This window comes from Hyla sarda, chromosome 7, assembly GCF_029499605.1.
Source record: "Hyla sarda isolate aHylSar1 chromosome 7, aHylSar1.hap1, whole genome shotgun sequence".
NCBI lineage: Eukaryota > Metazoa > Chordata > Amphibia > Anura > Hylidae > Hyla > Hyla sarda.
This window is the reverse complement of record NC_079195.1, coordinates 31,970,152-31,986,385: the sequence shown is the minus strand read 5'-3', so window position 1 is coordinate 31,986,385 and position 16,234 is coordinate 31,970,152. Positions and strand designations below refer to the sequence as shown.

Genomic DNA, 16,234 nt, shown 5'->3' with positions numbered 1-16,234 from the left:
GTGTGACTGTGGTCTCACAGCTCTTCTATGATTTTCACCCAAATATTGATTTTTAACAGCGTACAAAATTACTCTGGTCTCGGGTTTTCCCAGGTTGCAGTACGTCGAGACATTACTTCACTAGTCAGGTGTGAAAAGGGAGCCTGTCTGCTTCAATGGGTGGAGCGACCACTGGGTGAGAGAGAGCTCATTTTGCAACTAATTGTATTTTGCAACAGCTGGAGGCACCCTGATGAGAAAAAAACTGGTCTATTGCATGGAATGCAACTCATTTGTGCTTCAATAGGTGGGGTGGCTGATGTGACCTCACACTTACAGACAATGAACTGTGGGATTTGTAGTTTGAGAGAAGAAACTCCAACAAAAAATATCCAGTTCACAAAAATATAGCCACCATACTATGGTGATCTCATTTAGCCCCAAGACAAGCACAGATCCTTCCTAAGCATGTCCTTTACTGTCTGCCAGGTACGTACTAAAATCACCTTATGCTGGAGAACCCCTTTAATGTTTTGGGCTGATGAAATTATTTTATTAATCTGACTTATATGTGTCAGTTTACTTTTGTAAAGTTAGGCTGGGTTCACACTACGTTTTGTCCCATACGGGAGCGCATACGGCAGGAGGGAGCTAAAAGCTCGCGCTCCCGTATGTAACCGTATGCGCTCCCGTATGCCATTCACTTCAATGAGCCGACCGGAGTGAAACGTTCGGTCCGGTCGGCTCATTTTTGCGCCGTATGCGCTTTTACAACCGGACCTAAAACCGTGGTCAACCACGGTTTTAGGTCCGGTTGTAAAAGCGCATACGGCGCAAAAATGAGCCGACCGGACCGAACGTTTCACTCCGGTCGGCTCATTGAAGTGAATGGCATACGGGAGCGCATACGGTTACATACGGGAGCGCGAGCTTTTAGCTCCCTCCTGCCGTATGCGCTCCCGTATGGGACAAAACGTAGTGTGAACCCACCCTAATAGGGGACATAGTTTTAACCAGAATGTTATGTTTTACATGTCTAAGTCTAAGATAGTTTATGTAATACTGTGATATATTAACTTCAAATGTACATGTTTTCTGTGTAACAAATGTATAATTTGCTGGAGTATATTGCGGCTTAGGTTTATTTATGAGCGTACAAATTTGTTTATATCATTTTAAGGGGTATAATCTGTGCAATTTGCAATTATACTTCGTCCATTTCATTGAAATTGTATAACATCACACTGAAAACTGATATAAATATTTTGAGCAGTTTGCTATTGTGAGCTGGAACTATACTGATTGGTTTTGTTTATGTATTTTGTTGATAATGGTGATTAGCCCTCCACTGGGAATTCTGGGAAAAAGGAATATGTAAAGCAACTCAATCACATGACCTTTCCAGGTAGTTTTCTCTAAACATCAATTTTTATGGCAAGACAGAAATCTCTCCAGAAGGAAAAAGGACCCATCTGCAGACTGTGCTGTTTCTGGGTGTTGCTCCACGCCAGTACAGATCAGGGTGTTCTGGCTTGGCTGGTAAAAAAGGCCTATGAATCTTCACACACACATTAAAGGGGTACTCTGGTAGAAAACACATTTTTTCAAATCAACTGTTGGCAGAAAGTTATACAGATTTGTATATTACTTCTATTAAAAAATCTTAATCCTTCCAGTACTTATCAGCTGCTGTATGCTCCAGAGGAAGTTGTGTAGTAATTCCCAGTCTGACCACAGTGCTCTCTGCTGAAACCTCTGTCCGTGTCAGGAACTGTCCAGAGTAGAAGCAAATCCCCATGGCAAATCTCTCCTGCTCTGGACAGTTCCTGACACGGACAGAGGTGTCAGCAGAGAGCACTGTGGTCAGACTGGAAAGAACAACTCAACTTCCTCTGTAGTATACAGCAGCTGATAAGTACTGGAAGGATTAAGATTTTAACATAGAAGTAATTTGCAAATCTGTTTAACTTTCTGGTACCAGTTGATTTGAAAAAATATATATATTTTCCACCAGAGTACCCCTTTAAGGTGTTCGTACCCTAAATCTTACTCCTTTGACACACATTGACAAGCCTCTCACCAGATTTCTGGCTTGGCATAGATTCCCGAGAAGTTTCTAAAACTTTGTAGTTAGAGTGAAAAACTGACATTTAGGTAAAACTACTTGAATAGTCGTGTGATTGAGCTGCTTTGCATATCCTTTGTTCATAACAATATAAAGTACTCCCTCTAGTGTTAGATTGTGGTAATTCTGAGTGATCAGAATTGTTATGTTAATATTTTCAATGTGTCATGACTTCACATGTCTATGGTAATTTTAGGACTTGTTCCTTGATTGTACAGTGATATTGCTATTAATTTATATTCTTTGTCAATTGTAAGTTGAAGCCTGGCCCATATTATGGGATTTGTCCTTAGAAGCAAACAAGTATTGAGCTGTCATAGGCGAAGCCTGGAAGGAGGTGTTCTGTCTGCTATTTTCCAAAAACTAAGAGAATCATGTGACAATAGATAAATGACACATGAAGCCTATGATGTACAGATCACATGATGCCCACACTGGGCCTCATTTACTAAGAGTTTCGGGTTTTTACTAGTGTGAAATGTTGTTTCAGACTTGTAGGATTCCTCTCTATTTACTATAGGAATATTTTCAGACCAGCTTTTTCTAGGTGGAAATTTCCAGCCATTTATTCACAGGATTTTCTGTGAATTCAATAGTAAATAGGTCGGGTTGTGAAACCACGCCCCTTTTGGGGGACGACCATGCCCCCTTTTTCGGCTTTTCACAGTGCAATGTCGGGTTAGTCGGATTTTCCTGGCGCACACTGTCGCACAGTGTCTGAGACATGTCTCAGACACTGTGCACCAAAAAAACCTGACAAAAACAAGTGGGTTTTAGCTTAGTAAATGAGGGCCACTGTGGTATTTTTTTCAAAATACATGACCATATTCTTTATTTGTGAATTTAAATACACAAACACATACAAAGCTTTATATGTTCGCTAAGTGCAACCTTGGTGAAGGTGCAATTTTGGTGAAGTTATGATCTAAGCCCTCATATCCATATGTTTGCTGTTTTTTTTTTTTTTTGTTTTTTTTTTTACTGCCAATAAAATCAACCCCTATCTGCAGCATAGGGAATAACTGTAAACTCACAGGGGGGGGGGGGCAACCGCTGGGCCCCATTACAATCAGAAGATGTGGTTCCTGACTTTCCCAGGAACATAGAGCGTCATACAGCGTTTGGCATCTGCTGCTCTGTACAATCTGTGGGAGCACCTAGGATAAGGTAGTCCAACTCTAAGAGGGCCAAGTTTGGGGGGGGGGGGTGTCACTTATGCCTTCTCCTGTTTTTATTAATATATGTTTGTTATTGGCAGGGCAAAACTTTTGAATCTGTTTGTAGAGGCTAATTGTCAAATACATTTTTATATGATGGGCCCTTGTCGTCTTGACCTTCCATTTCTTATTGTCCAATCTTGGCATGTGTCTTAATTTTTTCCAAATGATATGAAGCTTCAAAACAGGTGTTTTTATGCTCAGTTACTCATAATAATTGATCAATAAACCTGTTGGATTATTCAACATTGTTATTTTTCATCCCAAATTCACATTATTGTTGACCTATCAGTGAAAGACCGTTTTAGCACGGAAAGTACTAAACATGGTCTAAGTGGTAAGGGAGCTAGTAAAGCCAAAAAAGTATGAGTATTTTGATGAGCTGCTCTTTCTTGCCCCATGTAGAGCATTGAGACAGTAAGTTTCTTCTTAAACTTGACTATGACTCCATTTTTTAACTTGACCAAAAATAACTTTTTGGCAATCTGTACAGATTGTAAGGATCAGATATGCATATTTACACTTTGTTTACACTCTGAGTCTAAATGTTATCAGGACTTTACTGCTTCGCTACATCTACCCCATCAGCGAAGAGTGAAGTTATAATTTTTTGTTTTTGGTGGTGTATTTTTTGTACATTTACACATTTTCTGTACAGTAGTTTAGGGTACCCATATTAAACCAGTGATGTGGATGCAAAATCAAAGGATAGAATGCACATTCTATGATTTTGCATATTTTCTGTGAAAGTTTAAGACACAGCAGTAAGTTACATACTGTAATTTGGTATTAACAGCCAAAGAGAGTCGCTTGTTTTATGATGATTTAGCTTTTCCTTTTCAAAATATAACATTTTGTTTTAGACATTTGCATTTTACTGTGATAAAAATGAGTTTTTGTATTTTTTTCCCTTCATACAAAACAAATGAAAAAAATGGTTTATTGGTTCCTTCAAGAAATACTCACTATTTGCTACAGGACAAAACCTTTAGGAGTAAAACCAATAATTATCAAAATGATCTTGCACATAACCTTTACGAGTCAAAAAATAATTATCAAAATGATCCCGCACATATAATTTACATAAGTAGGGCCTAAATATATTCCAGATGATCAGGGTAGTGAAGAATGCAAGACAATCTTCAGAATCAACACCCAAGCCATCATGGTCTCGGACATAATTATGAAGGACACACCATGCCTTCTCCACTTGATCAACCTTCTCCATATTATAGTTTAGTACTGTGTGGAGAACTTTCAACTTATCTGCCATTATGCCAAATGCTTATTCTATAAACTATCATGCCCGACTTAGACAGTAATTTAAGATCCTCTTCCATGAATGTAAGCCTTGTTCATGAAATGGCCTAGAGAAGAAAATGATGTTCCAGTTGCGAGAAATCTGTAAAAAAAAAAAAATAATAATTACCCACAATAAAAATTTTTTACAACTAGATAGACAATGCCCAAAAATCAATGATTTGTACCTTAATGTGATCAGAAGCCACATCTCAGGTCTAATAGGCTCCCTTATGTGTGGTGTCCCAGAGAGGGGTTACCTTTTGCTACTCTGAGCACTGATCAGGTGGCTGTAGCCTCATACATATCTGGCTCAATCTCAGGCCTATGGGGGGGGGGATTTATCATAGTTTTTACCCTCTTTTTGTGGTGTAGATTTGTTGCACAATTTGTTTAAGTTTCTGTTTAGAGACTTTTCATTGTGACTTTTGCTATAAAAAAAAAAAAAGCTTTTTCTAAAGTTGTGTAGGTCTGCCATAGTCTGGTTAACTTTTTTGCAGCGGTCAGGAATTTATCAAATCGATTTATCACACATTTTGTTGCAAATCAACCTTGACTTGCTTACAAAACTGACTGTGAATAGCATTTTTAAAAAGTCACATTTGTCGCACGGGTTAAAAAGTCACAGGAAACCTTGCAGAGGAGGCACATACAAAGTGGAGTACTGAAGTAAGAAATGTGTACCACACCATATTTATCACATGCCCTGCACCATTTAATAAATTTGGCGCACGTACACGCTTTTAACCACACAAATTAAAAGGGTTAAAAAGATGTTCACCTACACCACTCTTGATTAGTTTCCCCCTACGTCTTTAAATGTATAGGTAATATACATATGTACTGTATAGGTTTACATGTTTCTGCATGCGCTGGGCCTATACAAGTCTAAGGGGTTAACTTTCTTTTTTCAAGAGTCAATGCTTTCTGTACAAGAACTGGTAATATGTCACATGTCCACCATTTAGCCAATTTAAGGCGAAGGGCTGTACTAGCTCCATTCCAGCCTAAAGAAGATGTTACATTTAGGATCTAGCCTTGGCCAGGATAGGGGGAACCTCACCCTGCAGCAGCTCTCACACCTCCAGTGGGAGTCTGCCTTCAACTATAATATTCCAGGTCCAGGCAACAAGCTGCATCCTTTTTGGTGTGTCCCACTACAGGGGTAATACAATCACAAGTGGATGCTTAAGGGACAAAAGCAAAGTGGACTGGTCCTATAGCAGTGACTATGCCACCTTATAGACGAGGTAGGCACCGATCTAGAGTACTCAGTGGATGAGGGTGCCGCCCGGGGATCCAGGACACATGCCCCAGACCCCCAAGCGAACGCAGCTTTAAACTTTGTGTGCGGCTGTAACTACCACTTCATGTAGTGCTTCCTGCACAGAAAGAATAGGAGCTACACAGAGAGGGGCGCCTGGAGCTTCAGGGAAACTAAAGGTTAGTGATGTGTTTTTTTTTTTTTTTTTTTTTTTTTGGGGGGGGGGGGGGTCTTCTGTAAAGGGGCAATGTGATGGAATATTGTAGCAATGTAATTGAATATAGAGGCAATGTGAGGAAATATGAGGGCTAAGTGAGGGCATTTGATATATAGGGGCAATGTGAGGGGCCTGCTATTGGGGGTAATGTGAAAAGACACAAAGTGGGCACTATTACTGTGCGGTGCAATGCATAGTAATAGTTTGTATAGAGGGGAGAATTGTGCTGGAACCAGAAGTCTAAAATGTTTGCATGGCAGATTCCGCAAAGAGTTGTGGCTGGAGAATTCTTCATAATGGTCCGGGCCAGACGAAAAAGAAAAATTTACTGATTTCGATCAGAGTTCCTATATGTAGCTGTAATAATAGTTACATATTATCCTTCTGTTGCCTTTTTACCCTCATCTTCAGTGTCATCTCTAGGTGTCACGTCTACCACATCATCTCGTCAGGTTGATACCACCACAGTCCTAACAGGAAAGTCTCATCTGTATTGTATCATTATTGTCCCTATCTTGTCACCAACCACTGTCTTATTCGTCAAATACAACCAAAACAACCCCAGAATGGATTTGGGGCCAAACAAGAACAAACCACCGGACCACGGGAATAAAGCCTGGGATAAAAAATAAATTTGTTAAAAGGTCACATTATTTAACCCTTTAAGGACACAGCCAATTTTATTTTTGCGTTTTGTTTTTTTACTCCTCGCCTTCTAAAATCCATAACTCTTTTTTGATTCCATTCACAGACCCATGTGAGGGCTTGTTTTTTGTGCGACCAATTTTACTTTGAAATGACATCACTCATTTTACCCTAAAATGTATAGTAACCACGAAAAATTATATTTTGTGTAAGGAAATGTAACCAAAATCATAATTTTGCTAATTTGGGGGGTTTCGTTTTCACGCTTTAAACTTCACGGTTAAAATAACTGTTTTCTCTATTCTGTGGATCAAAACATTAAAAATGATACCTGTCATAGAGCAGGATGTGGATCCTCTACCTGTGTGGCTGATGACTCTGACCGTATCGGAGAGCAGAGTCTAAGGTGCCACAGGTCTTCACCAGAGCCCACCGCAAGGCAGGATGGGCTTGCTGTGGCAGGCGACACCCAGGTCACTACCCCCAACACGGCTCGACCACACTGGGCAAGGCGAGGTACCAAAGGATGAGGCAGTAGCATAGTCAAATGTAGCAGAATGTCAAGGCAGGCGGCAAAGGTTCGTAGTCAAAAAACGTAGCTGGAAGGTCTGGATACACGGGCAAGGCAATAGACAACAAGGAACGCTTTCTCTCAGGCAAATGGCACTGAAGAGCCGGCAGGGAAGTGTGGGAGGTGCAGGGACTTCTAAAGTGGTGTCGGGTGCAACAACTAATTATGGGTGCACTGGCCCTTTAAATTTCAGAGCTCCGGTGCTTGCAGCCATAGCGCAGTGTGTAACAGTACCACCCCCCTTTTAGTCTCCGCCTCCTTTTGCGGTTCAGGAATCTTTTGAGAAGATCCTGGTCCAGGATGTTGTCCTGTGGTTGTCAAGATCTTTCCTCAGGACCACATCTCTCCCAATCCACAAGGAAGAAGCGTTTTCCTCTGACCAGCTTGGAGTCTAAGATTTCTTTAACAACAAAAAACATCAGAGGTACCAGATATGGGGAAGGCGAGAAGTCCTTTTTCAAAAAAAGATTGTGGATAACAGGCTTCAAGAGGGAGACATGGAATGAATTCGGGATCCGGAGAGAGGAGGGCAGATGGAGGGAATACGCCACGGAATTAAGTCGCCTTTTAATTTTATAGGGACCCAAATAGTGTGGACCCAGTTTATAAGAGGGTACCTTAAAGCGGATACATTTTGAATACAACCACACTTTATCCCCAGGAGAGAATTCAGGAGGAGGAAGTCTTTTCTTGTTCACTTGTGACTTCATACGGGATGTAGCATAAAGAAGGGAGAGACGAGTCTTCTGCCACATGGAGGCGAAATTCTGCACTAGTTCATCAGCCATAGGAACACTGGAAGAAGAAAAAGACAAGGGAAGAGGAGGATGAGGATGAAGCCCTTAGACTACAAAGAAAGGTGAAGTTCCTGTGAATTCGGAATCCCTATGGTTGTAAGAAAACTCAGCCCAGGGTAGTAGATCGGCCCAGTCGTCTTGGCGGGCAGAGACAAAGTGGCGAAGATAATCCCCCAAGACCTGGTTCACCCTCTCAACTTGACCATTGGATTGGGGGTGATAGGCAGAGGAGAAATCCAATTTAACTTGAAGATGTGAGCAGAGCGCACTCCAGAATTTGGAGACGAACTGGACTCGCTGGTCAGAGACAATATGTGTCTGCAATCCATGGAGACGGAAGATATGAGAAAGTTACAGTTTGACTAGTTGAGGTGCAGATGGTAAAGCAGGCAAGGGCACAAAATGAGCCATCTTAGAAAATCGGTCCACAACAACCCAGATGACCGTATTGCCGCTAGAAAAAGGAAGGTCAGTAATAAAGTCTATTGCTATGTTAGTCCAGGGCAGCTCAGGGACCGGCAAAGGATGTAGTAGACCGGCAGGCTTGGCACATGGTGTTTTGTCCCAGGCACAGACTGGGCAGAAACGAACAATTTCAACGACATCCTGTTTCAAAGTTGGCCACCAATACTGTCAGGAAATGAGTTGCAAGGATTTACGGATACCGGCATGACCGGCCAACAGAGAGGAATGACCCCATTTCAAGACTCGGAGTCTCAGACGAGGAGATACATAAGCCTTCCCAGGAGGCAGGTGCTGAAGACTTGGTGGCACTGTGGAAATGAGACGATCAGGAGGAACAATATGCTGAAAATTGGATTCCAGGTCTTGTACTTCAGAAGATCTAGATAGAGCATCATCCCAAAGATTCTTCTCCGCTGGAAGGAAATGAAAAAAAAAGTCAAATCTGGAGAAGAACAGGGACCAGCGAGCCTGTCGAGGGTTGAGACGATGGGCAGACTGTAGATAGAGCAAGTTCTTTGATGCACTGAGCCCTTTAGGAGATGACGCAATTCTTCCAAGGCCAACTTAATAGCCAGGAGCTTGCGATCTCCTATAGTATAATTTCTCTGTGCTGGAGAGAAGGTCTTAGAAAAAAATCCGCAAGTTACAGTTCTTCCCTTGGAAGATTTTTGTGTCAAGACTGCTCCTGCACCAACTGAAGATGCATCTACCTCTAAAGTAAATGGCTTGTCTGGATCAGGTCTTGACAACACCGGAGCAGAAGCGAAGGAAGACTAACTGTAGTCGGAGTAGTATTTTTTTTGGTAAAAGAAACGATGGGGGCAACCAAGGTGGAGTAGTGAGGAATAAACTGCTGATAATAATTGGCAAAGCCAAGGAAGCACTGAATCGCTTTCAAACCAGAAGGTCGAGGCCACTCCAGTACAGCGGATAACTTGTTAGGATCCATTTGAAGACCTTGACTGGTAACAATGTGCCCCAGAAACGGAAGGCTGGTCTTTTCAAAAGTACATTTTTCAAGTTTTGCATAGAGTTGGTTGTCTCGGAGACGCTGATGGAAGCGATGAGTGTGGAGATTGGGCGAATAGATAAGAATGTCAATCAAATAGACAACGACACAGTAAAGGAGGTCACGAAAAATATCATTGACAAACTCCTGGAAGACTGCTGGAGCATTACATAGACCGAATGGCATTACAAGATACTCAAAATGTCCGTCTCGAGTATTAAACGCGGTCTTCCACTTGTCCCCTTCTCGTATGCGAATCAAGTTATAGGCCCCACGAAGATTCAGTTTGGAGAAAATCCTGGCACCTCGTAGACGATCAAATAACTGAGAATAAAGGAAGAGGGTAACGGTTCTTTACTGTAATTTTATTCAGTCCTCGGTAGTCGATGCAAGGACGCAAAGACCCATCATTTTATGAAGAAGAACCCGGCTCCGGCAGGAGAAGAGGACTTCCTGATAAGTCCCTTCTGAAGGTTCTCCTGAATGTAGTTAGACATGGCCTGGGTTTTAGGAACAGACAAGGGGTAGATTCTGTCCCTGGGAGGTCTGTATACATGGGCAAGGCAATAGGCAACAAGGAACGCTTAATCTCAGGCAAATGGCACTGAAGATCCGGCAGGGAAGTGTGGGAGGTCCCTGCGACTTATAATGTGGTGTCAGGTGCAACAACTTATTATGGGCGCACTGGCCCTTTAAATTTCAGAGCTCCTTCACGCGCACGAGTGTTGGGCTGAGATTCTCATGCGGGTGCGTCCCGCGATACGAATCCCAGCCCCGCGGGCAGACGGGAACACAGGAACACTGCGCTCACGGCCGGTGCTTGTGGCCGGAGCGCAGTGTGTAACAATACCCATGATTACATACTTTTCTATTAGTGTGCTGCTTTTAAAAAATCTCAAACTTTTTTTTTACAAAACCAGTACGGTTAAAATTGCCCAATTTTGACCACCTCTAACCTCCAAATTTTTCCGTATATGGGGGATGTGTTAGGGCTAATTTTTTTTGCACCATGATCTGTAGTTTTTTTTAGTACCTTTTTTGCTTATATGTGACTTTTTGTTTGCTTTTTATATATTGTAATGTGACCAAAAAGCAAAAATTTTTGACTTTTTTTTTTTTAGGTTTTTGTCTTTCACTGTACAGGATGTTTCATTAACATTATATTTTTATAGTTTTATAGACTTTTACACACTTGGCCATACCAAATATGTTTATTATTTATCATTTTTTATGCTTTTTTTTTAATTAAAATTGGGAAAAGAGGTGATTTAAATCTTTATTGGGGGAGGGGCTTTAAAAAAAAAAAAAACATTTTCATTTTTGAAACTTTTCTTTTTTACACCATTTTAGTCCCCATAGCAGAAAGTATGACACATTAGGCCAGGTGCTTGTATGGATAACACGTCATGCTGTAGCTCAAAAAGACAATCGCTGCGGTGGACCGAAGCAGGACACCGGGGGCACATTGGAAGTGCTAAAAGTAAGCAGATATTTCTTTTTTATATCCCACACAATGCCCATAGCTGTCAGAGTTTTCCCTTAACCCCTGTTCCTAGTGCTAGGCTTTAAGTTTGTGTTTATAGTAAGGTGTAACCCTGAGGCCGGTCCTGATTTTGTGCTGCAGAAAGCCCAGACTATAAGCAACCAATGACTTCATCGCTTACATGACCACGTGACGTGGTGTGTGCCTCCTAGCAGTGAATACATTGTGGGTTCTACCTTGTCTCGTAAAGTTCAAATTTACAGCCAAGTTATTGGCCCAGACTTATCAATCTGTTTTAGACAAAAATATGTCTAATTTTTATCTCAGACAGATAACAACCAATTAAAGCTCATTTTAAGAAACAAAAGTTGAGCTAAGATTGGTTACTATCTGTCTGAGACAAAAATCAGAATAGCCTGTGCACTGAGAGCTCATTGAGCAGTTAAAGGGGTACTCCACTGGATTTTTTTTAAAGGGGTATTCCGGGTTTATACATCTTTTCCCCTATCTAAAGGATAGGGGATAAGATGTATGATCGCAGGGGTCCCCCCGCTGGGGGGAGCGCCCATCACGCCCCCTCCCATAGACATGAATGGAGGGGGGTGTGGCGTGACAAGGGATATGACCGTGAGGTCCCGTCCCCATCTTGGGAGCAGCACCCAGCACAGAATGCTGGGGGCTGTACTGAGATAGGGGATAAGATGTATAAACCCAGAATACTCCTTTAAATCAACTGATGCCAGAAAGTTTAACAGATTAGTAAAGTACTTCTATTTAAAAATCTTAATCCTTCCAGTACTTATTAGCGGCTATATGTTCCAGAGGAAGTTCTTTTCTTTTTTAAATTTCCTTTCTGTCATGACCACAGTGCTCTCTGCTGAAATCTCTGTCCATTTTAAAGAACTGTCCAGAGTAAGAGCAAATCCCCATAGAAAACCTATCCTGCTCCAGACAGTTCCTAAAATGGACAGAGGTGTCAGCAGAGAGCAATGTGGTAAGGCAGAAAGGAAATTCAAAAAGAAAAGAACTACCTCTGGAGCATATTGCAGCGAAGTACTGAACGGATAAAGATTTTTAAATACAAGTAATTTACAAATCTGTTTAACTTTCTGGCACCAGTTGATTAAATTTTTTTTTCCCAGGGGAGAACCACTTTAAAAGTCTGAGCTTAGGAGTCCTGGCAATCCATTAGCATCCAGCATATAGACTGTTTGCAGGTTGAGTGCAGAAGTCAGCTAGCTTCTTCAGTGCTGTATTTAAACTCCTACTCCCTGCAGTTGATCAATGAGGGAAAAATAGGGACCTTCTAGCTAGTGATTTAATGGCGTATGTATAAAATCTACAAGTTCTCCTACCTTTAAGTTGTGGCGGGTAGCTGGCAAATAGTCCCTTTTGACTGCCCTTTGGTTTACAAAGGTCTCCTCCCTCTGCAGCAGTCTTGGAGTAATCCATTGCCTCTTTTTATCCCATTTGAGAGGTGGCTCTCCTCCTCTCTCTAATTGGGGTTCACATGGACGGGGGTCGTGCCAACCGTCGTATATAGTGCTTTTCGCAGTCAGCCGTAGAATAAGTTGCAGGATAGGAGACTCCCTCAACCTCCGCCAGAGATGGAAGTTTAGAGATGGAGGTGGTTTGTCAGCTTTGTCTGAAGGTCTTAAATCTGCAGCTTGTCCCCAAACAGCCAAATGGAGATGTCTCAGCCTCTGGACCTTGTCCTTTAACTGGCAACGGGAGAGGAGCAGAGTGTTCAGCCCACTGGTAGAGAGGCAGTTGTGGAAGCAGTCTGTGTGGCCTTACTGTTGAAGGGTCTTCTGGCAATGTAGTAGTATCTGACCCAGTGAATGCCAGGTCTGCAAATGGGGATCCCTGGCTATGTCTTTCTGGTGAAGCACTCACAGGTGTAGTGTTCTCAGACGTTATCAGCTGAGGAGGGGTGGCAACTGTCAATGATTTCAGAGGCCAGCAGTCATCACTGTCAGGCAGTGGTGTTTGAAGATCCCGCTGAACCGATGGCATTCTGGCAAGGTGAGAGGCATAATCGTGTTGTTCACCATCTTGGAATGCTCTGACTAAAGATTTCCATATTTTAGCTTTATAGAGAAAAAAACGTAGTATTGCAATCAATGAAGTTGGGCCTCAGCAAGATTTGGCACTCAGCAAATCTTAGGAAGTTGCACCAGTCTTTAGTGTCCCCCAGACAACACAGGGACAGATCTTTAGTTACTTTTTAGGAGTGGCGATAGCTTTCTGGTTCCTCTGGTGGTAAGTTGTGAGGTTAAAGTTGATAGGTTTCACATTTGAAATTGGTAGGTTTTGATTGTGGAAAGTCCCCTTTAAGCAGACCTGTGAACAGCTAAACAGTGGTGTAAATAGGCCCAAGGCTAATCATCTGGATTCTGGATATACCTTTTTTTTTTTTTTTTTTATCTCCATAGTCCTTTTCAGCCTTTTTCTAAATACACGAATCAGGCACAGGAAGTGTTAAACAGCATGGGAAGGGCCCAGGGTTAGCCTATGTTATCTTATTCACGGCCTCCAGCCCCGTCAATAAAAGGGGGGAGGTGAGGCATTAAATAAAAGAAGGTGAAATAAAGCGAAAGCAAATATACTAAAATCGCTGTGGCGGGAAGGGGTTAAAAAGTTCTTATCATAGCAAATTAGCTACAGTCATGCAATATTTACACAACTCAAGGGAAGTTATGCAAAACAAGAAAGAGGTTTAACTGGAATAGGGAAGAAGATAGTTTTGGAAGCCATCTTTACAAAAATAATAAAGAAAATAATAGTTTACATTTGTCCATAATACAGGTGTGTAAAAGAAGCCAAAGTCCCCTGTAGATCAGTGTCCTCTCATCTATAGCTCTGCAGCTGTCACTCTCAGCATGGCCACTTTTTCTGGAGAGTCAGCAGATTCAGATGACGACAAATGTTTGTTGGCTTGATGTTTATAGATTGTCTTTTCTCATTTATAGCAACATTTTGCAGCTACAGAGAAATTGTCTTTTTTTTTTTTTTTTTTTAAGCTTTCTTTTGTTTTTCTCTAATTCTATTTAAAAGTTGTCTCGAAGCCAATGAATACCCCACATACCGTAAGTCACTTTTAAAAGCGCATTCTTATGTTCATAAAAACATTAGGCCTTCCCCCCGATTCATCTGAGCTGGACTTAGATCACAATAGGGTTCTATTGTGATCTTAGTTTCTACTGAACCAGGGGGGTCTGGGTATTGAGGCAATAACACAAATACAAAAATGTACCCATATCCTGGGTATCTAAAAGGCTGGGTTTTTTTTTTATGTCAGTATTTGTAGCCAAAACAGATTTGTTCTAAGCTAATATCAGTTAAATATATGATATAAATACATCTGGACATTCTTAGCAAAAGAGATATGTGATAGAAAGCAGTGATCATCACGGTGGAGAGATTTTTGGACTATCAGTCATCCCCTTGAATAACTTTGAAGTCATCCTTTATTATTCAGAGAAAACACATCCAAACAATATAAAATTATAAAAAGGTATTTACCTGCTTTATAGTAGCGGAAAAACTCTAGTTTTCCTTTATGATAGCCTGCATAAAAAGTAAAAGTTGCACTTGTAACAAAGAAAAAACACAGAGAACCATAAATAATAGTGGAGTCTATTATATTTGTAGCTTGTGGACTCTGAAGGTTGAATCAGAGGGGGATGTAAGAGATGAGGCAGTAGAGAGGGAGGTGTTGTGTAAAGAGAGAGAGAGAAAGAGGAAGGAGAGAGAGATAGAGACAGTGGGGAGGGGGGGAGAGGGGCTGTGTACAGAGAGAGATAAAGAGGAAGGGGAGAGAGATAGAGACAGTGGGGAGGGGGGAGAGGGGCTGTGTACAGAGAGAGATAAAGAGGAAGGGGAGAGAGATAGAGACAGTGGGGAGGGGGGAGAGGGGCTGTGTACAGAGAGATAAAGAGGAAGGGGAGAGAGAGAGACAGTGGGGAGGGGGGAGAGGGGCTGTGTACAGAGAGAGATAAAGAGGAAGGGGAGAGAGATAGAGACAGTGGGGAGGGGGAGAGGGGCTGTGTACAGAGAGAGATAAAGAGGAAGGGGAGAGAGATAGAGACAGTGGGGAGGGGGGAAAGGGGCTGTGTACAGAGAGAGATAAAGAGGAAGGGGAGAGAGATAGAGACAGTGGGGAGGGGGGAAAGGGGCTGTGTACAGAGAGAGATAAAGAGGAAGGGGAGAGAGATAGAGACAGTGGGGAGGGGGGAGAGGGGCTGTGTACAGAGAAAGAGGAAAATACAGAGGGGAGAGAGATGGAGACAGTGGGGAGGGGGGAGAGGGGCTGTGTACAGAGAGATAAAGAGGAAGGGGAGAGAGATAGAGACAGTGGGGAGGGGGGAGAGGGGCTGTGTACAGAGAGAGATAAAGAGGAAGGGGGGAGAGATAGAGACAGTGGGGAGGGGGGAGAGGGGCTGTGTACAGAGAGAGATAAAGAGGAAGGGGAGAGAGGGGAAAGGGGCTGTGTACAGAGAGAGATAAAGAGGAAGGGGAGAGAGATAGAGACAGTGGGGAGGGGGGAGAGGGGCTGTGTACAGAGAGAGATAAAGAGGAAGGGGAGAGAGGGGAAAGGGGCTGTGTACAGAGAGAGATAAAGAGGAAGGGGAGAGAGATAGAGACAGTGGGGAGGGGGGAGAGGGGCTGTGTACAGAGAGAGATAAAGAGGAAGGGGAGAGAGGGGAAAGGGGCTGTGTACAGAGAGAGATAAAGAGGAAGGGGAGAGAGATAGAGACAGTGGGGAGGGGGGAGAGGGGCTGTGTACAGAGAAAGAGGAAAAGACAGAGGGGAGAGAGATGGAGACAGTGGGGAGGGAGGAGAGGGGCTGTGTACAGAGAGATATTCCTGTTCTTAGGGCAGCACAGGAGACAGGACAGGAGCAGAAATAACACCAGTAACAGAAGACAGAACCTGAGTCTGTGGTTCTTACCATCTTTTTTATGGATTATGACTGGTAAACCAAGCATCTCGTCTTCTTCAGGAGCCCCCATTATGTTATGAAAATTTGATGATGTTGAAATATCTTCTGAAATATAAAGCTGTGATCTTACATGCTGCACCAAACCTCTCTGCTGGGAGTTATTTCCTTGTGTTAACATTATAGGCAGTACAGAGGACACGCCTAGGGCTGACGAACTG

At 42.5% G+C, this 16,234-nt stretch overlaps 1 protein-coding gene across 2 annotated transcripts in view; it reads right to left on the bottom strand.

Moving 5' to 3' along the window:
- The window catches only part of LOC130281651 (C-type lectin domain family 2 member A-like), a 56,670-nt gene extending 40,436 nt beyond the window's left edge, over positions 1 to 16,234 (bottom strand). The window contains exons 1-2 of one of the 2 annotated variants that reach the window (XM_056529099.1): positions 16,026 to 16,234; positions 14,597 to 14,641 (exon numbers count right to left, since the gene is read on the bottom strand). In XM_056529099.1, coding sequence (XP_056385074.1) covers positions 14,597 to 14,641; positions 16,026 to 16,194 — 214 coding nt within the window. In that variant the 5' untranslated portion in view covers positions 16,195 to 16,234. The remainder of the gene's footprint in view (positions 1 to 14,596; positions 14,642 to 16,025) is intronic. The other variant, XM_056529098.1, reaches the window with a different exon arrangement.